Below are 21,173 nucleotides of genomic sequence, written 5' to 3' on the forward strand. Positions count from 1 at the left end.
GCGGCGCTCGTTTGTCAGAAGGGGCATGCGTAACGCTGCGGCAGGTGGGCCGAGGCAGGGCTGGGAAGGCTGTTCGGGGCACCTGCGGGGCGGGGGAGGGGGGACGAGGTCTCACGACTACTTGTGCAGGACCAGGTCTGTGGGGCAAAGCTTTCAAACCGGAGGCCTGCAGGCCTTTGTAGGCGAGAAGACGGGTGTGGTCGGCCCCAGCCATTGAGACACCTGGCGTTAGTCAAGGAAACTGCACGTACCCACCTAGACGTGGAGGCTTCCTCGGAAACTGGCCTGAGCCTGCGCTGGCCGCCGCTGTCGCTGCACCGACGTTGCCCCTCCGGCCCGCCGCAGTCCCCACCACGCCCTTTCGCCTCCCCCTGGCCTGCTGCACTGGCTGACAGGGCACTGCTGCCCCAGATGCAGGACGGCCTTCCTCTGGTTGGGTTTCTGCTTCCCTGAGAAAGCCAAGGTTCTCCTGCCCGAGAGCCAGCCCCTCTGCCCACCTCTGCCCCACCCCGCTAAGGCAAACCTGCCCTCCCATCTTCCGTCAGGAGACAGATCTTCACATTCAAGAACAATCTGCATTCTGAGCACCCGAGAAGCCCCAGAGGAAAGAAAGCCTTTGTCCTCGGCTTTGCACACTGAATTCATCAATGTGCATAAGGCTTTGTACTGGTGCCCTGCTGGGCTGTCCAGCCTGTCTTGACTCTTCATAATTTGAGATTTAATTAGAAAAACCAAAGAGCACCACAGAACTATTTCAATAAAAGCACACATCTTCCATTTGCATCATGTGGGGCTAGTGATTAAATCGCTGGCGCTGGCTGACAGTTTTCTCTTGCCCTCCCGGGGCTCCTGCCTTTCAAACTGAGCTTGCGTGTAACATCACACGCCCGCGGGCCGGTCCTCGCTGACAGGTTCAAGTTCCGCTCCCCCGGGCGCCGGGAGGATGGACGTGCAGGCCTGCAGAGCTCGGCCTGTGTGCACCCAAACAAGGGTTCGGCTCAGCTCCTCATCATGACCAAAGACCCCAGGGCCAGGGTGGGTTCCTTTTCGAGTTTACCCAAAATATCTAGAAAGACGCCTGCAAATGGCTGGTGCGGACAAGGGCGACTAGTTTGCATCCGGATGTCCTGCCCTGTCCCAGGACACAGCAAACACCGGCTCTGCATCCTTGACGACCCCACAAGATTTGGAAGTTGTGATTCCAGGCTGGTCGTGGACGCATCCGTCCCTCCTGCTGGGGTCAGGCCCACGTGACCCGCGGTGGCCCCGGGTGCCATGGCACTCCTGCATTTCCAGCTGCCTTGTTTCTGCAGGGGACCCTGGGCGGCCATCCGTCTCCGGGCTGCTGTGACGACCCACTTGGTTTTTCCGTCCACTGAACCCAAAGCCGGAGCAGCAAAGCCTCCTGGCCTTCCCTGGGGTCCCCGTGCTCACCAGAGCTCAAAGTGCATCTGTTCTTGAGTAGGGTGAACCCCCTGTGGATGCATGTGCCCTTGAGAAGTCTCATGAGCAGTGTGGAATGTGTGTGCTGGACAGTGAGGGATGGCGGGGTCCTTCCCTGCGAGTATCTCCGGGGCCACGGGGGGCCCTGCAACTGCTGTGTGCTCTGAGAACAGCTGTTCTTCACGCTCCCACGCTGGTCTATACACACTGCGGGTGTGGACAGGGGGAGAGTCCCACTCCACTTCCTACAGGTGTGCCATCTGGGGCAGGAACCCACCTGCTTCTTCTCTGGCAAGTGGGGTCACCACCGTGCCCACATCCTCGGGCTGACACGAGGGAGGCCAGGCGAATGAAAGGGGAGGAGTCCTCCATCAATCCCACACGGTGATTCTGATAAGCAAGGATTCTGATGCACAGCCCAGTTTCTTTTCCCCTCCTTTGCTCACGAGAGAGCCCGGTCGGAGGGCAGGCTGAAGGGCAAGCTGGGGTCAGACTCCCAGGCCCCACTGCTGGGAGACCAAGACCTTCTGAGTGGCTGGGGCATTTGGGAGTTTTGTTTGCCTATGGGTGTTTGTGGTTGCTGTTGTTTTAAGTCACCACATGCAATCCGGCTTCAAAAAGAGAAGTGAAGCCAAGCAGCCAGGTGCGGAAGAGGTCCGCCCTGAGCACTCCCCCACCGCGGGGGGTCACCTGCAGGGTGTGGCCGGCCCTGCCCCACGAGCTCAGGGATCCAGGTTCACGGCCGACCCCCTTGGGACCTGGCCCTTCTGAGCCTGCAGAGGACTCGTGCCTGGAGATTCCTGGTGCCTGTGGTCACAGGTGGCCGGACTCCAGCAGGGTGGGCGGGTGCGGGCAGCCAGACCCTGCTGCCGCCCCCCAGCCCTGAGTGCCCGGACAGGCCGGCACCAGCGCCAGTTGCCAACGTGGTTGCTTTTCAACCGTCTTATTTATTTAAATATGAAAAGAACATTTCATTTCTTCCCAGTTAGTCTGGAAGAAGGTCCCCTGGGAAAACTGTAAGAAAACAGTTGGCTCGGGCTCAGGGCAGCAGGATCACTCTCCCTGGGAGTGATCCGGAGCCCGGCCTGATCCACAGGGAGACACGCACTGGCTTCAGAAAAGCCGTGATTCCCCCGGGAGCCCCCCTTCGTGTGCCCCAGTGCCTCTTTTGGTAAGAAAGATGGGCAGCGGGTCTCAGACCCCTGCTCCATGTTCAGAGGACATCAGCCAACAGTCCCCCCTAGAAAACCAGTAATGCACCAGCAGTCCCAGGGCCCAGCTCCTTCAGCGGAGATGAGGAAAAGCCGCCCCCCGATGGGGCTCCTGGTCACAGCTCACTGCGGGAGGCCTTGGCCACAATCACCAGCTTGGACAGCTCGGCCTTGAACGCCCCGGGCCTGTGGGACACTGTGAGAGAAGAAGCACATGGTCGGGCCCTCGCCACTCCAGAGTGCTGGGTCCTGGGCGGGGCAGGGGGGCAGTCCCCGAAGTGGACTCGACAGGGAAAGACCCCCAGCCCTGAAAGTCTTATGGGTAAGGGACCAAAGAAAGGAGAGGTTGGTGGGCCAGTCCTGAGGGCAGCAGGAGGCCTCAGGGAATATTCAGGGTGAGAAGAGCAGTGGTCATTTCTGCCATGGTGAGGATGGATGGGAGGCAGGGGGCGGGCTGCGTCACCTCCTGCTTGCGCTGGCAAACTTGTCTGAGGCCCAATGGCGGCTTTCCGGCAGGACCTGGGATCGCGGCCTTCACCTGATATTCCCCAGAGGCTCAGCCCTGCCCCTCTCTGTGTGCCCTGAGGTCAAGGTTCTGCTGGCCGCCCCATCTCCTGTCCTGGACCTCTACTCGCAACAGCCCCCACACCCTTGAGGACCTGCAGGTGAGGCAGGGCTCCTTCCAGACCCAAGGCCCCTCCTCCTGAAAGCCCCGCTCACTGCACCCCCACCCCTCTCCCATGCCTGGTGATGCCCACAACTACAAGGATCCTTCACCTCACCTCTTGTGTCCCTCAGGACCTTCAGGACTCCCTGCAACACGGCTCCACTCCTGTGTCCATCGTCATCATCATTCGCCCCCCCCCTTGCTCTCACGCACAGAGCCCCAACTCTGGAGCTTCCCACCCCTCTTTCTGCTCACATCTGCCCTGCAGGGCTGAACATGGCTCAGGACACCAGGGGCCCCCCCCAGACCTTAGGGGTTAGTAACCCCGCTGCCCAAGCATTGAGGCTGTTCCTAGTCACAGAACCCAGGACAGCCAAGCTCTGTGGAAGTCACAGGCCCCCCCTTCTAGGGAGCAATCCCACTGAAAGTCCCCAAGAGCCTCAGTAGATTTTCATGCCCTCAGGTCCCTAGTAGGGCTTGCTTGGCCTGTGCCATGAGCTAAGGGTGGTTTTTACATTTTAGATAGCTTTAGCCAAAATCAAAAAGATGACATTTTGTGATATGTAATTCACATTTCTGTGTTCATAAAATCAAGTTTTATTAGGACATGGCCATGCCCGTTCAGTGCCCCGTGGCTCACGGCCTTTGCTCTCCCAGGTGGAGTCGTCTTGGCAGAGGCTGTCTGCCCCACAAAGCCGAAAGTATTTGCTAGGGGCCCTTTACAGAAACAGCCTGCAGACGCTGGGCCATAACCTGTCCCTCTGATGGGGGTGCTGCCCCCCTCTCTACCCACCTTCTGTGTCTGAGAACCTGGGGTCCATCTCCACAAGCCGTCCCTACATACCTGCTGTTTTGGTCACTTCAAATTCGTCGCTTTTCAGGGGGACGTCGCTTTCTCTTTCAAACGCAGCTTTCGACTGAAAGAGAACAAGTGGAAACATCCCTAATCGGGAAAGTATGCGATTCAGCCTGCTCTTCCTGCTCCCAAGAGCCCAGCTCGGGCTAAAGCCACACACTTTGACCAGAGGGGCACGTGCGGGCGCTGCTCTTCTAAGCACTAAGAGAATCCAGCAGAAGCAGTGGTTAATCCACTTAGGAGACTGTCAACTGGCTTAAAATTTCATGCCTTTGCTGCCAATCCCCAAGGAAGGTATTTTCCCCTTCGGTGAACATACGGAAATGCCAGAAGCAGGGCAGTCTCTTGAATGCAATTTTTAAAAATCAGAATTGTGTCTCTTTCAAATCGGCTAAATATGAGTTTTCTAGTAAGACAGGCGCACAGAGAGCAGCGGGACCAGCGGCGTGGCGGCAGAGGTGGGATGGCTGGGAGTGGGCACGCTCCGCAAGCCCGCAGTCAGGCGCTCGCTGCGGGAAGGTACTTTGCAGATGTGATAAGTCGGCCAGGAGCTGACTTTAAGATCATCCTCAGTGACCCTGGGTGGGCCTGACTCCATCAGCGGGAAGGTCCCTGGGAGCAGAGCCAGTTCCTGGCACTAAATCTCTTAATGCCCGTCCCTGCTGGTTCTGCTGCTTGGACTGATACGGTGGTTTTCAAACCGTGTGTGACCCAAACGCAGAAGCGGGGGTGGGGGGCAGGGCTCCGCAGTGCGGCCGGCCCCTGCTGCGGGCCGTGGGGGTCAGCGGCGTGGCAGAAGGCGCTGCCCGGGCCATGAACCACAGGTCACGGGAGCCACCGGACACGGGGCCTGCCCCACACCAGTGAGCACGCTGCCTGCACCTCTGGGCCCACGCCTGCCCTCGCTGTCCCCGCTAGTGTCCTGGGCCCCTCCCCTCTGGCTTCCTGTGGGCCTTGCCAGCGGGGCGCACCGGCGGGAGATGGCAGGTGATAAGAGAGGGAGGCCGCGTGTCCATTTCCTCCTCCGCCCGCTGGGTCTCTAGGGGTCAGCAGGGTCCTGCTCTGAGCCCAATGCCACCTCCCTGGCACCTCCTGGTCCAGAGTCTGCGTGGCGCCCCATGTCCTCCCATGTTACAAAATCACCCTCTAAGGACTTGTGTCTGTCTCCTCACTTCAACCGCCTCCCCACCCCTGCTGGCGGAAGGGGACGATGCGGGGGAGCCCGGACCCTGCCCCCCACTCCCTCTGGGCCCCAGTGTCACTGCGCTTCCCTGAGGAGCCCTTCCAACCCCAGCAGCCCCCAGCACAGCGCCACACCCTCCCTCCCTCCCGTCTGGGAGGTGCAGTCCACGCCGTACTCACGTAGGCCATGCCGTACTCGATCTCGGCACCCCGCACCTCTGCCTTGAACTGCGTGAAGTATAGGTAGGACTTGCCCTGGGGCCTGCAAAGGAGGGCAGGCAAGGGAGTCAGCCCTGGCCTCCTCAACATCGTTTATTCTTTCCTCTGTACTAGAACATTCTTTTGGCTCATTTATTGACAAGTCTGTTTCTCCTTCTGGGTGCAAGCTGTTCTAGGACAGGGACTGAACACTTTTTCATGAAGTGCCAAAGACATTCCAGGTATTGTACCAGGAACCAGGGAAAGGCAACATCCCAGGGGCTGAGAAGTACAGGAATTAACTAGGCAGAGGAGGGAGAGAGCAGAGGGCAGAGGTCCCGTGGAGAGTGCAAATGGGGGCATTTAAAGAACCACCAGGTCAGCATGACCAGAGCGGAGGGGAGCTGAGAGAGGGCTGGTGGCAGCAAGGGGGTGACAGTGTGTGCGGGGTGAAGAGCCCTGTGTGGCCGCGTGCAGAGAGCAGACAGGGATGGGGGTGGGGGTGGAGAGGCAGCAGGGGGGTCAGGAGAGTCCTGCTGGGGGCATGTCAGGAGGGAGGCGGGGGGAGGTCCAGGGAGCCTCCCGGACTGTCTAAGCCCCAGCGGCTGCGCAGGGCCTGGTCAGTCAATGTGTGAAACTGGGAGAACAGCCCGTTCAGGCAGGACCTCTTGCTAAACGGGTGGCCCCGCAGTCAGGGCGGCTCTGGGGCTGAGCATGGCCGCAGGCCTCTGTGGCCTGGCGCTGCGCCCACCTAGGGTGCTGGTGCTCACGTGCCCAGTCATCAGGGCGGCCCCTGGGGCTCCTCTGCCTGCTGCCGACAGGGGCCAGTCCACAGAGCGGGTCAGAATGTCCCCCAACATTGCCTAGTAAGCACCTGCTGTTTACAGAGCATCAGGCAGAAGCCTGGGGGCTGCTGCCTGCAAGTAGGATGAGAACACGGGTGTCCTTTGATTCAATGTCGCTGCCACGGCCCTCCCAGTGCTCCGTCCCCCTCTGCCGATCCCCTGCGAGGGTGGGACCACGGCTTGCACTTCTGTGCATCCCCCGAGGTGCCTGCACCATGCCAGACCCACGACCAATGCTGGAAGAATCAGATCCAGGCCGCAGAGCCCAGGGGAGCAGGGCTAGGATGTGATACTCTCCAGCGCCCTCCCCCACTGAGTTGAGCACCCCCTTCCCTCCGTCCCTTCTCAGGCCCACCGCTCACTCATGCCGCACTGCAGGGTGGGGAGATGGAAGGGGACGATGCGGGGGAGCCCAGACCCTGCCCCCCACCCCCTCTGGGCCCCAGTGTCAATGCGCTTCCCTGGGGAGCTCTCCCAACCCCAGCAGCCCCCAGCACAGCGCCACACCCTCCCTCCCACCTGCACGTGGGTGACCATCACCTCCAGCCCACGCTCCTCAGGGGTGCCGGTCCCTGCTGCCTGGAGGCCCCGCGGGCACACCCCCCCCAGCAGCCTCAGCGCATTCCTGCAGGGGAGATTCCCCCCACCGGGACCCCGGGCTCACCTCCAGATGGTGCAGGTGAAGTGCTGGTGGTCCTCGCTGGTTCCCAGGCTCATCTGCCACTTCTGGGGAGAGAGGGGAAGATACAGGTCAGCCCAGGACTGCAACTGGATGCCCTCCAGTTCTGCAAAGGGAGCGAACCTTCCCAGGGCCTCCGGGCTGGAGCCTGGCCCGGGGGCAGGGACACTCCACCAGGCGAGACCACGGTGGTGGGCACGTGTCCTCATACGTCCATCCCCACCCTCAGCGCAGCACTAAGACTGAGCCAGACGGTCAGCTATGGGCTTGGAGAGGCCGTGATGCAGCCATGTGGGCTCAGCGACAGTCACGAGCGTCCCGCTCTCGGTGGCGACCGTCAATGATGGGGGGAGGCCGTGGGGGGGGGTGTATCAAAATCTGTGCCTTGTGCTCACTTCTGCTGTGAACCTAAAACGGCTCTAAAAAATAAAGCCTATCAAGAAAAAGAAACACTAAAATAAAAGGAGACCATATATTCTTGCTTGTTGGCTCGGCATCAAGGCCTCGGAGCAGACGCGAGACCGTAATACTCGTGGTTACACGGAGGACGTGGGTGGGACCCACGCTTTTTATGCGTTCTTCTTTTGCAAGGATGTGAACATGTTAGCTTTGTAAAAAATCAATGAAAAAAATTAAGAGTCAGACACTCAGCCAACTGAGTGACCCCAGCGCCCCTGAAGATTAAAACTTTTAAACGACTCCCGGACACACCGCTAGCAGCTTCTTCTCATTTTCATGGCCTCTGCAAATCTGGCAGATGGACACGGACAGCCACCGGGTTCTGGGTGCCTTAAGGCGTCTGTATGTTTTGCTAGTAAGATGCGAGTTTACAGTCCCCTCCCCCGGAGTAATAATATCCTCCCAGTACTGGTACTCCTGGCTGAACACCAGAGCTTCTTCACGAACAAAAACAAGGCCATTTTTAGGTTAATCACGACGGGAGTAAGCGGTCGCCCAGATGCCATCTGCCTGCAGCAGGAATGTGGGGACCAGTGACCAGCTCGTCAAAGGGACGGCTGCGGGCCACACCTGCGGACTTGGCAGACTCTTCTCCCTCCCTATCTAAAAACACCTGTCCGTGGCTCCAAGGCCTGTGAGCACCTGGAAACGTTTTATGCTATGAAATATATCTGAGAGGTTTCCCACGGCTCTGACAAGGCTCTTGAAGGTGAGGCAAATGTTTAAACACTGTTTAAAACATTATGAATGCAGGGACGCCTGGGTGGCTCAGTCGGTTGGGCTCAGGTCATGGTCCCAGGGTCCTGGGATCGAGTCCCACATCGGGCTCCTTGCTCAGCGGGGAGCCTGCTTCTCCCTCTGCCTGCCGCTCCCCCTGCTTGTGCTCTCTCTCACACAAATGAATAAAATCTTTTTAAAAAAATTATGAATGCAAACAAACTTAAAACCGAGAGTTTCTTAGTAAGAGGATCAACATCCCTCTGAGTGGCCTTCTGGTTATGTGAGCTTGACCGTGGTCTCGTGGCTGCAGGGCGCAATAGGCAGATGGTAAGCCTCAGGTCTGGGCAGTAGACATTCGTGTGTGTGTGTGTTCTGGGGACAGCCTGAACACCTGGGGAACTCAGCACAGGACTGGCCAGGTGTGACAGATGACACGTAACTGGTAGCCGCGATTAGTTTTTGATAAGATATAAATCACAGATGGGGAAATGTGCCCATTTTGGTGACAGTTCTCGGAGCTCTGACAAATGCTTCTAGCTCCGTGTCCACCATCCAATCAAGATACAGACCAGATCTATGTCCCTGGATCCCCCGGCCCCTTCCCTCTGCAGTTAACCCCTTCCTGCAAATTCCTGGTAACTGCTGACCCCATCTCCGAGTTGGGCCTTTGTAAAACGGTCACCAGGGTGGAATCAGGCAGAATGCAGTCTTGTGTGGTTTCACTTAGTGTGGGGCACTGGAGAGTCATCCACGCTGCCGCCCATGTCCACGGTTCATTTATCCAACAGCTTGACTGAGAAGTATCTACATACTACACCCTCACATGGTGTACGATTCTGTGTTTTCTAGCATATGCAGAGGTCTGCAACCATCACCATGATCTAGTTCCAGAACATTCCATCACCCCATAAAGAAGCCCCATCCCTTCCCCTCTCCCCAGCCCCCATTTCTGCGAGCCCCCTTCCCGTCCACGGATGAGCCTGTTCTGTGCGTGTCACCCACGTGGACTCACAGCCCGTGTGGCCTTCTGTGTCTGGTTCCCTCCGAGCGTCGTGGGCTCGGGGTCTATCCCCGGGGCAGCGCGTGTGGGCACCTGGCTCCTGTTTGCGGCTGAGGGACGCTCCCGAGTGGGGGACACATTATGTGTATCCGTTCACCCACTGATGGGCACCAAAGTTGTTTCTACTTGTTGGCCACTGTGAATCCCACTGCTGTAAAGGGTCACGTACACATTTCTGTGTGGGTGACTTTTCATTCCTAGTGGGATGACACCTCGCAGTGAAGTGCAGGGTTATATGGTGAGCGTACATTTAACTTTGTAAGGAATGGCTGGTTTGCATCCGCACCGAGCATGGCCTCCTGGTGAGCACTGAGAGATTATGAATCACCCTGTGCCTACTGTCCCCAGCCAGCACGGGCCTCTTAGGTGACCCTCGGCAGAAACAAACCATTATCGAAGGCGCAAGTGTGTCAGAGGCCCTGGCTCCGAGCTGGGTGCGCCCGCCGCCACGGGTCCTCCTGGGTGCCGACCAGGAACTGGGTTTCTTCTCTCTGACGACACCCCTGCAGGGATGCCCCTGGGGCCTCTCGGACTTCCGTTCCAGCTGCTCCGGGGGGCATCGCTGCGATGTCTCCCTGCACGTCACCAGGCGGAAGCCACAGAACATCAAACCATCCCTGCACATTTGCTGAGAATCTGGCCTGCCACTCGCTTGTGAGGTGGCCACAGGACAGCCGCCAAAGAGCCCACGGGCTGGGGGTGCCCCGTCCGGCTCACGCAGCACCACCCGCCCCAGCGCTCGGCTCCCTGTGGTCTCGTCACTGCGCTAGACGGCTGCTGCTGGGACAAGGCCGTGCCACCACACGTCTGCTCTGCTTAAAAGTGATTTCTTCAAGATGAACCCTCTCTTCCAAAACAAACGAATTCAGCCTATTCCAAGACAAGGCTCCAGCCTGCGGTTGCCCCAGCCAGTGTGCATGAACTTGGCTCTCCCTTACTCGACGCGGCAGCAGGCTGTCCACCTCTAAGAGTTTAAGTTTAGTCGGGGGGCGGGGGGGACAGGGTGCCATGTGCTCTCTTCCAAGCTGCTGGTGACACTGGGTCAGGAGCACAGAGCAGTGGTTAGGGGTCTGTGCCCCACGCACCTTGGTCACTTCCCAGCTGGGCAAGCCCGGGCCTCTGTGTCCTCGAGTGTGAAATGGGGTTAACACCAGAGCAGTTTGGCGTCCTGGGGTTGTGGAGAGGAAGAAATGAGATGTGTGTGTGGCTTAGCACAGCGTGGGGCACCCGATAACCACCACAGTAGAGGTGCTACTTCGGTTCATTGTCCCGTAATCAATTTTCTACACACATCCAAAAGGCTGCCACGTGGAAGAGGGTGCGTTGGGACTGGCTCTGAGTGCCTGGGGGTAGGCTGGACTCATGGGCTTTGGCTCACCATTACGAGGAACGTTCCACCACTTGGCTTCATCCCATAGTGGAAGGACTAGCTGGAGAAGCAGCGAGGCCTGGAGCTGTGGCAAGAAGGGGTGGACAATGGCAGGACGCCTGCTGTCCTGGTGGCGGGGGTTACCGTTTGTTTGCTACATTTTGTTAAAATACTGTCACTGGGAATCATTTACTTACAAAGAAGACATATCTAGAATAATAAAAATCACTCTTGCCCAGTGGTTTCTAACGAGGGATAATTCCGTCCTTCAGGGAACATTGGGCAGTGTCTGGAGATGTTTTTGGAAGTCACGACTGGGGACTGGGGTGCTCCTGGCACTGAGTGGGTGGGGCCCGGAAGGCTGCTCGAGGCCCCAGTGCCTGGGACAGCTCCCTCAGAGAACGACCCGGCCCCGAATCCCGGACGTTAGAGGTGCCAAGGGTGGAGAGAGATCTGCTCTTGCCCATTTCAACGCGCTGTCCCAAGTGGGAGGAGAGAGGGGCTGAGAACCGGCCTGCCGGGAGGGTCAGGCACGTGAGAGGCTCCCATGCAGCCTCCCTCTCTACGACTCTACACTGTTAGGTGACACAGTACCACACATATTCTGGAGCAAGAGCAGTATTTCCTAAAGACTGGTTGTCGGGGAGGAAAGCACAATTAGGGATAAAAAGATCTTCAGTCAGGTCAATGAAGATGAGGGGGTTTGCTTCTCCCTCGGCCCCTCCCCCTGCTCATGCTCTCTCTCTAATAAATGGATAAAATCTCAAAAAAAAAAAAAAAAAAGACGGTTTTTACTGATTTTTATAGTGATGATGAATTCTTCCTTTTCATTTTTCTTTTATTCTTTATAACCACGTTGAGCAGAAAATCTGTGCATCTTCCCGAAAACTTGCAGCTCTCCCTCCCAATAAAACCAAGCAGCGGTATGCAGAAAGCACTCCACGCCAGTCCTTTATTCTCGGAGCACTTTGTAACGGTGCGTCACTGCTAGTCTGCTGCTGTGGGCATTGCTGCCCGCGGCCGCCATAACCAACCACCCCAAACTTGCTACCTTACAACCACTACCATTTCTTCTCTGCCGGTTCTTGAGGCCAAAAGTCAAAATCAAGGTGTCCCCGGGCTGGGCTCCCTCCGAAGGCTGCGGGGCAGCAACCTTCCTGCCTCTTCTGGTTTCCAGTGGCTCCAGATGCCCCTTGGCTTGTGGCCACACCCCTCCATCTTTGCCTCCATCTTCACATGGCCTTTTCCTCTGTGTGTCTTCTCCTCTTCCATCAAATCTCTCCTGAGTGTCTCTTCTAAGAGGAGCTGTCACTGGATTTAGGGCCCACCTGGATAACCCAGGATGATCTCTTCATTGCAAAATCCTGAACTTACATCTGCAAATATTTTCTTCTAAATAAGGTTACATTCACAGGTTCCAGGAATTAGGATGTGAACATATCTTTGGAGGGGGGGCATTCAAGTCACCACCCTGCATGATAAATGACCACAAATTTAGCAGCTTAACTGCACTGCCCACTGATAAGCTCTCAGTCCCCGAGGCAGAAACTGGCCACGGCAGGCCCTCTGCTCAGAATCTCAGACTGGACTCAAGGTGTCAGCAGACTGCACCCATCTGAGGTTCAGAGTCCTCTTCCATTCAGTTCTTGTGGTGGTAAAACAGAAACCTTGCCACAAGCCAGGGGCTGCCCTCAGCTCCGAGAAGCCACCTGCGCTCCTTGCCCTGTGCCCCCCTCACAGCCAGCAATGGTGAGTCATGTTCTTCTTATGCTTCAGATCTCTTATTTCCTCTCTGCACCAGCTGCTGGAGAAAACAGCCACCGAGAAATGGGGACCTCAGTCCTACACGGCAAGGAACTGAATTCTACCGACAACTTGAATGAGCCTGTAGATAAGAGCCCTGCCAGTTGACAACTTGATTTGGGTTTTATGAAATACCCACCTGAGCTGCGCTTCTGACCTCCAGAATTGTGAGATAATAAATGGGTGTTGTTTTAAGCTGCTAAGTTTGTCATGATTTGTCATGCAGCACAGAAGGCAAATAAAATACTCCTAAGAGAGGCTCACAGGTGCGGCACGTCCTTATCTCACGTGCCTCTTTCCATCCAGACGTTTGCTCACTCTGTGGAATTATAGGGGGGGAATCTACCATCACTAGTTACCTTGAGCATTATCTTTTATTGGTGAGACAAGAACAGTTCAATAAGTTTAAGTTAATTAAGGTATGACCCAACTCCACTGCTCCCTGGAGAGCATCTCTCCATGACAGTGGATACTGCCATACAAAACTATGTGGAATTTTGAACAACTCACCTCGTTGGTCCCTCCTTGAGAAGCGTAGGTGAATGCACAAGTGTATTTGTCCTGGAGAATGGAAGGTGGAAAAAAGCTTGTTAGGAGGTGATCCTTATTGCTTACAGTGGAGGGTCTCAGGATGTCCTCTGAGATCCAAAATCAAGAAGATCCAGCTTTTGAGCATCTGCACTAAGGGGAAGGAAGCAGAGCAAGATTCCTGACTGATGTCCCTGGAAGCCAGCCTCACAAGGTCTCCCAGTGTCTACCGACCTAGAACTCCCCTACCTGCCCCCCTGCTAATGAGCTCCTGAGTCAGGACAAACAACTCAGGTGGCTTCTGGGGGTGAAGAACAGGAAGGGGGAAGGGGGAGGTCCCACACCCTCCAAGCACCCACCCATCTAGGCACATGGACTTTGGAAGCAGGACATGAACACCAGAAGACCCATCTCCGCTCTGCCGTGGGCTTCAGACAAGTGAAAGCTTTTTCTGAGCCTGTTTTCCTCATCTGTGAAATGGTCCTAGCAAATCAAGCATTTGGCACAATATCTGGCTATAAGGAAGTACTCAATAAATGGCAGCTATCGACATCCGTTACAGACACGGAAATCGAAGATGGGAGGGGAAGGACTTCTCCAACAAGCTGGGGACAGGGCTGGGCTGGACCCCGGCTTGCTGACCTCCAGGTGAGGAGGACCTTGCCTCACACCTCAATGGAAGAGAGGGAGGGCCTCGTGCAACGGAGAAAAAGAGCAAAGTCTGTCCACCTCCTCCCTCGTCAGAGCTGCAGCGGAGCTGACCTTCTACAGGGCCTGGAGGCGAAATACCCCTCAGCCTCCTCTCTCCCCATCTCTGGGGCGGCTCAGCCCTCCGACGGCCGGGGACTCGCCTGGTCTGGGAGTGAGGGCTGCGTGGGCACGCTGGGCATGTGAGAGGAAACAGGGACTGAGGCTGGCGACCCAACCCTCCAAGTCCCCAGACCCCAGGACGCCGAGCTCCCGTAAGTTCAGTCGCACCTCAGTGATGACCGCACCCCCCAGAGTCCCTTCCTAACTCAGTCCCCGCCCCCGACCGTCCGCGCCCCCTTCTCAGGACCCGCCCCCAACGGCGCCACCGCTCCAGCCCCCGGGGCGGCGGCGATACGTACCCCCGGGCCCACGTTCTGGGAAAAGGAGTGCACGACGCCGCCAGGTCGCACGTCAAACGCCACAGTCGTGGGCTCGGACACCGCCTCCGCCGGCCTCAACGCCACGGCCGCCAGCAGCAACACAGCCCACAGGCTCGCACCTCCGCCGTTCCGCCTTTCGCTGGGCGCCGCCATCTTGGGATCGGGTCCGCAGGGCTGGGGCGGCGACGGGACGCGGCGAGGGACACGTGGGGCGTCCGCTAGAGGCCACGTCGGCCGTGGCGCGGCCACGTGACCTGACGCGCCCCGCCTCCTCCCGCCTGGGGCCGCCATGTTGGGGCGGGGCTTGGACTTACGGGGTGAGTCCCTGGGGTGAGTGGCCCTGGAGTCCGTCCGTGCTGCAATTCCTAGCCCTGTGACTGACCCTACCGCTCTTCCAGTTAGTAAGTGTAGTAAATTCCGTCTGGAATGAGGGAAATGGACGATAACCATTGGGCAAATACCTCAGTTGTTGCAGCCAAGATCCCTGGATGGATCTGAAAATTAATAAGGGGAACCCTCGTTTTTAGAATGGAGTGGAGAGGCCGGTAGGCAAAGCTCTGCGCCCTATGACTTCTGGTAATTGCAGACCCAATAGGAAGTCCAGCACCTTGCAGTCCATAGTATGTTAGCCACTACTTCACGGCCCTAGCAGGAGGAAGGAAGTTTTCCCCTGCCCTGGCAACAGCCCAGCCAATGAGAGACAGCCACAGCCCAGCCAATGAGAGATAGCCACAGCTCAGCCAATGAACGATAATTACAGCCAGCTGATGAAAGACAGCCAGAGCCCAGCCAATGAAAGACAGCCACAGCCCAGTCAGTGAGACAACGCTACAGCCCAGCCATTATGGCACAGCCACAGCCCAGCCAATGAGAGATAGCCACAGCCCAGTCAATGAGACACAGCTACAGCTCAGCCAATGAGAGATAGGCACAGCACAGCCAATGAGAGACAGCCACCACCCAGCCAATGAGAGATAGCCACAGCCCAGCCAATGGGACACAGCTGCAGCTCAGCGAATGAGAGAGCCACAGTCCAGCCAATGAGAGACAGCCACAACCCAGCCAATGAGAGAAAGTCAAAGCCCAGCCAACGAGAGACCTCCACAGCCAAGCCAATGAGAAGCCGCCACACCTGGAACTGAGACAGTGGACTTTTGTTTATAACCGTCCGTTGCAACTTGCTCTTTCTTCTGTTAAGAGTAGTTCTCTCCCTTCTTCTGCAGATTTGCCTCTGGTTGTTGCGGTAGTTTGCTTGTCCTGGGTTGCAGTTCTCTGCTACTCCTGAATAGACCTATTTTTACTGGTAAAATAACTGGCAGTTTTATTTTTTAAGGTTAACAGATCTAAAAATTGGCCGGGGGACGGGGGGAGTATGATGAACAACAGGATATTTCCCTAGTCTCAAAGTATTTCCCCCCAAGATACTTACTAGTTATAAAGGGAAAAATAGTACTTTTAGAGTGAAGACACCCTCTTTAGCCCAATGATCAAAGTTAATGTCACCGATGAGACGTCAACAACCGGGAAGGACATTCTCAGTGGCGCCTCTCGACTTCCTGCCCCAAGTCCATGACTTCAATCTAATTATTATAAGCAAATATCCTACAAAATCCCAAGCTGAGGGACGTCCCACCAGGTAACAGGGCAGTCCTCTTCACAGACATCGTGAAAGACAAAGGCTGAGGCACCATCCGTCACAGGAGGAGGGGGCCAAGGCAACAAAACACAATGTGGGATCCTGGATGGGCTCCTTGTCCTAGTTCAGCGTGTTGTAACAAGAATACCGCAGACCCCGCAGCTTATAAACAAACACACGTTTATTTCTCACAGTTCTGGAGGCTGGAAGTTCAAGAGCAAGGTGAGGCACGCTTGGTGTCTGATGAGGCTCGCCTCCTGGGCCACAGGCGGCCCTGTGCTCATATTCCCACTGTCCTCGCAGGGCGGAAGGGGCAGGGAGCCCTCTGGGGCCTCTCTCCTAAGGGCATTCATCCGGTTCATGGGAGGTTCACCCTCATGACCTAATACCCTCCCAAAGTCCCCGCCTCCCCATACTTCCCATCACCGTGGGCGTTAGCTTTCAACATCCGAATTTTGGAAGGACATGTTCAGTCAGTAACAATCCTGGACGAGAAAAAATGACCTCTACCTATTAGATAATAGGACTGTATTGATGCTAATTTCCTGGCTTCATTATCCCGATTCAACCATGGTTACATGGTGATGTGAACATTAGGGGAAGCTGGGTGAAGGGTCTCCAGGAACTCTGTACTATTTCTGCAGCTTTTCTGTCAGCCTAAAATTATTTAAAAATAAACTAAAAAGAAAATAATCCCTACCTCAGGGCGTAGTCAGGAAAGTTAACTGAGGAAATGCAGGTGAAATTTCTACAAATAAGAATTCTTAACACAAGCTTTCCCCCCACCCCCACCCCTTTTTTTGGTCACAAATTGCTTAAATTTTCAAGAAAACACCAATGGCGAGGTCTGGAGTGTCCAGAATTAAGCTTGTTTTCCTAGTCCCTCCTGACTTGAAAGAATAGAATCCAGAAAGAAAATGGCATAGGTAACCCTTAAGCTGGGCTCTATCAAAAAACCTGTCAGGGCCTCAAATCACTCTAACCCCCTCAGATACTGAGGATGAAGGTCAATTTCAGGGAGGTCAGGAGGATCCTCCAGCAGGCTGACAGCTCCACAGATAACCCTAACTCCAAAATTGATGCCCCTCTAGTATGGGCAGCCTGTCTTAAGTTGGGATATCTGCTCACATTAAGAAATTTCTTTCTCCTTGCAACTGCCTGCTCTGGGCCCATTAGAAATTGGCTCCATAAACTGGATGATCACAGTCTTATTCCGTGTTTCACACAGCATGGTCCTGTTGATGTCTTTCCCATTATCTCACCTGCTGCGTTTGACCTTCAGTCCATCACTCTGAAGGATTCAATTAGTGGCCAAGCGCTGTTGCTAACGGGATATTTCAATTGTGAGCTGTTTGAGTCTCCCACTGAAGACAGGGAGGTTTGTGTGTGCATGTTTTCTTTTCAGAAAGACTGAGCCCAAACCTCTTTTGTTTTTCCTTCTTGCTTAAAAAAAATCATACTGGAGAGATTAAAAGTAAAACAACAACAACAACAACAACAACAACAACAAAAAACCCTCATTCCAAAGATCTTGCTTTTTAATCATGACATGAAATCTAGCAGTCCTTAAGGAAACCATTTGGTGACACGAATATCAATGGACAACTCTCTCTCTCTGTTCAGGACACCATACGTGGGATGGGTGTGGATATAACAGGATTGCACGGAGGAACTCCTTTCTTGAGAATAAACAGTTCTGTATTACGACTGTAGTGTTGGTTACAGGAATCTGTGCAGGCGACAAAATGAAATAGACACACTCACCCAGGAGCACATGTAAAGGCTGATAAAATCCATATAAGGTATAGAGTCTTGTTAATTGCATTGCACTCAGGTCAGTTTCCTGATGTTGACAATGTACTATGGTTAGGTAAGGTGTAAGCTGGGTGAAGGGTCCATGGGATCTGTACTAGTTTTGCAATTTCCTATGTGTTCATAGTTTTTGTTTGTTTGTTTGTTTGTGTTGAAATATCATAAACATGTTTGATGGACCAATGACAAACCAGGAAGTCTCTGCATCCAATATGACACAGGCTTTTATGTCCATCGGATATGGGTTCTTGCCAATTAGGGAAGAGATGAGCTTTTCCAACAGGAAAGCCAGCAGGCATATGCACAGGCAGCCTCAAACAGTGCTGGGGACCCCCCACTGACGGATCGGATTCCCCACCAGTGGTGGAGAAAAGTGGCCCACATAACAGCCTGGAAGAGACAAATGCCTCTACCTGCCACCACTGAGACCTTGACCTTCTGCCAACAGACACTTGTCCTTTTGTAGCTGCCCATCATCCACCCTCCTTTCTGTTGGCACCCCACTTCTATTTCCGGGCCTCATTGTTGGGTAGGAATGTGACTGACTGAAGTTAGGCCAATGGATGCTGTTTCATGATAATCTGAGTACTGACTGAGTGAGACAGGGGTAGAAGGTTCTGAGGATGAGTTCCTGCTTGGAGACAAATGCAGGTTTCCAGCTGCCAAGGCTCCTGGAGCAAGCCCAGTGCCCTCTGCCATCAGTTTCTGTCCTTCTGTGACTTGTGACCAGTCCCTTCCTCCACTTTATTTCACAGAGGTTTAAGTGAAAGACATCTTATTCTCAAGACTGGGATTTTAAACATTCATTGACTAAGCTTCGTACCCATAAAACACATTGAGATTGACAACATCGTTCAGTTTGCAATATGGATGACAAGGGACTGATTTCCTTCAAATGTAAAGAAAGTCCACAAATCAGTGAGGTCCATAGATCAAAAGAAAGGTGGGCCAATGATTACTAGTCAACAAGTGTCTTAAAACATGAAAACATTCCCACACCTAAAAGAAATGTGAGTTCAACTTACAGCGGGATGCCATGTTTCACCCCTAAGATTGGCAAACATAAAAATATTTGATAGCAGGTAGTACTAGTGGAGGAATGGGGAAACAGGCACACTTCACCTTTCTTGAGGCAGTTTACATGGAGGTGGTTCTCTTTGGAAGGCAATCTGGCAATACTCCGTGAAACTAAAAACGAGTATGCCTTTTGATAATTCTAGGAACTTACCCTATAAACTCAAACATATGCCCAAAATATGTGCAAGACTATTTGTTGCAGTTATCACTTACACTGACGGTTGGTCAATTACAGCCTGTGGGCCAAATCTGGCGGGCTGCTTGGTTTTGTAAATAAAGTTTTATTGGCATCCAGCCAAACACTCTTTTACATATCATCCGTGGCTGCTTTTGAACTAGGAGGGCAGAGTGGAGTAGTTGCACCCAAGGCTGTCTGGCCCACAATGCCTAAAATATTTACTCTCTGGCCTTTTACAGAGTAAGTCCACTGACCCCTGGTTTATACTGATTTAAACAAAAAAGCCCAGAAAAACTGGTTATCCCTTGATAGGTGCCTGGCAAAATAAATTCTGGCACATTCAGAGGGAGGAATAGAATTCAGGTGTTAAAGATAGAGACTGGCCACAGAATGGGAGAAGATATTTGCAAATGACACTACAGATAAAGGGCTGGCATCCAAGATCTATAAAGAACTTCTCAAACTCAACACCCAAAAAACAAATAATCAAGTCAAAAAATGGGCAGAAGACATGAACAGACACTTCTCTGAAGAAGACATATAAATGGCTGACAGACACATGAAAAAATGTTCATCATCATTAGCCGTCAGGGAAATTCAAATCAAAACCACATTGAGATACCACCTTACACAAGTTAGAATGGCAAAAATGGACAGGGAAAGAAACAAATGTTGGAGAGGTTGTGGAGAAAGGGGAACCCTCTTACACTGTTGCTGGGAATGCAAGTTGGCACAGCCACTCTGGAAAACAATGTGGAGGTTCCTCAAAAAATTAAAAATAGAGCTACCCTATGACCCAGCAATTGTACTCCTGGGTATTTACCCCAAAGACACAGATGTAGTGAAAAGAGAGGCCATATGCACTCCAATGTTCATAGCGGCAATGTTCGTAATAGCCAAACTGTGGAAAGAGCTGAGATGCCCTTCAACAGATGAATGGATAAAGAAGATGTGGTTCATATTTACAATGGAATATTACTCAGCCATCAGAAAAGATGAATACCGGGCGCCTGGGTGGCTCAGTTGGTTAAGCGACTGCCTTCGGCTCAGGTCATGATCCTGGAGTCCCGGGATCGAGTCCCGCATCGGGCTCCCTGCTGAACAGGGAGCCTGCTTCTCCCTCTGACCCTCCCCCCTCTCATGCTCTCTCTATCTCATTCTCTCTCTCAAATAAATAAATAAAATCTTTAAAAAAAAAAAAAGAAAAGATGAATACCCAACTTTTATACATCAACATGGTTGGGACTGGAGGAGATTATGCTAAGTGAAATAAGTCAAGCAGAGAAAGTCAATTATATGGTTTCACTTATTTGTGGAACATAAGGAATAACATGGAGGACATTAGGAGAAGGAAGGGAAAAATGAAGGGGGGGAATCAGAGGGAGAGATGAACCATGAGAGATTATGGACTCCGAGAAACAAACTGAGGGTTTTAGAGGGGAGGAGGGATTGGTTAGCCCGGTGATGGGTATTAAGGAGGGCACGTACTGCATGGAGCACTGGGTGTTATACGAAAACAATGGATCGGATCGTGGATCACCACATCAAAAACTAATGATGTAGGGGGCGCCTGGGTGGCTCAGTCATTAAGCGTCTGCCTTCGGCTCAGGTCATGATCCCGGGGTCCTGGGATCGAACCCCACAATGGGCTCCCTGCTTGGCGGGGAGCCTGCTTCTCCCTCTCCTGCTCCACCTGCTTGTGTTCCCTCTCTCGCTCTGTCTCTCTCTGTCAAATAAATAAGATCTTAAAAAAAAAAAATTAATGACGTATGGTGACTAACATAACATAATAAAATTAAAAAAAAAAAAGAGAGACTGGGAAGTGATCACATCTCTGGAGGGAAGGCGTCTTTTCTCCATGTATCCTTTTGCACTACCGTTTTACTTGTTAAGCCATTAAAAATAAAAGTGGGACTTCCTCAAGTATGGGGAGGGTGAAGGTGCCAGGAGAGGCCATCCTGCTGTTAGGGACTTGTTACCAGACGCCATCTGCTCAGGCAGCCTCTGGTCTCCCCAGGTCTCAGCTGCTGGGACAACGGGAAATGGGGAATGGCCTGCCCTCCTTGGATTCCTGAACCACGGAGTCAAGCCTCTGGTCAAGCACAGATACCAGTAATAAGTGAAGGCATCCGGGGCAGAGTAACGGGCCAGAAGGATGTGCACCCTGGCAGCTGCTGTTGCCCTGAGGAAGCCTGCGGGCGGACCGGGCCGTGCGGGACACCCTGGGCTGGGTCCCTGGGGGACAAACAGGGGCATCAGGACCCCGGGGCGGTCCTCCCTGGGACCCGTCTGATGAAGAGCGGGGCACCTCCCAGCACCC

General features: G+C 54.0%; 1 protein-coding gene across 1 annotated transcript; it reads right to left on the bottom strand.

Annotated features, from left to right (window-relative positions):
* Positions 1 to 21: 21 nt before the first annotated feature.
* Positions 22 to 14,801, bottom strand: MYDGF (myeloid derived growth factor). The gene is made up of 6 exons (XM_032394445.1): positions 14,130 to 14,801; positions 13,003 to 13,053; positions 7,067 to 7,128; positions 5,540 to 5,621; positions 4,166 to 4,238; positions 22 to 2,850 (listed from the first exon to the last, which is right to left on the bottom strand). Exons 1-6 carry the CDS (start codon positions 14,598 to 14,600, stop codon positions 2,771 to 2,773), a joined length of 819 nt encoding a protein of 272 aa, XP_032250336.1. The 5' UTR covers positions 14,601 to 14,801; the 3' UTR covers positions 22 to 2,770.
* Between the last annotated feature and the right edge of the window lie 6,372 nt (positions 14,802 to 21,173).

The sequence above is a fragment of the Phoca vitulina genome, unplaced genomic scaffold (assembly GCF_004348235.1).
Source record: "Phoca vitulina isolate PV1807 unplaced genomic scaffold, GSC_HSeal_1.0 scaffold81, whole genome shotgun sequence".
In the NCBI taxonomy this organism is placed as follows: domain Eukaryota; kingdom Metazoa; phylum Chordata; class Mammalia; order Carnivora; family Phocidae; genus Phoca; species Phoca vitulina.

Excerpts from the sequence above, each read along its gene's own strand:
- MYDGF (XM_032394445.1), bottom strand. The coding sequence starts at position 14,600 with ATGGTTATCGTCCATTTCCCTCATTCCAGACGGAATTTACTACACTTA. Across the intron at positions 5,622-7,066 it reads TTCACCTGCACCATCTGGAG|GCCCCAGGGCAAGTCCTACC; the intron begins GTGAGCCCGGGG and ends CCTCCTTTGCAG. Across the intron at positions 4,239-5,539 it reads TCGAGTACGGCATGGCCTAC|TCGAAAGCTGCGTTTGAAAG; the intron begins GTGAGTACGGCG and ends GTTCTCTTTCAG.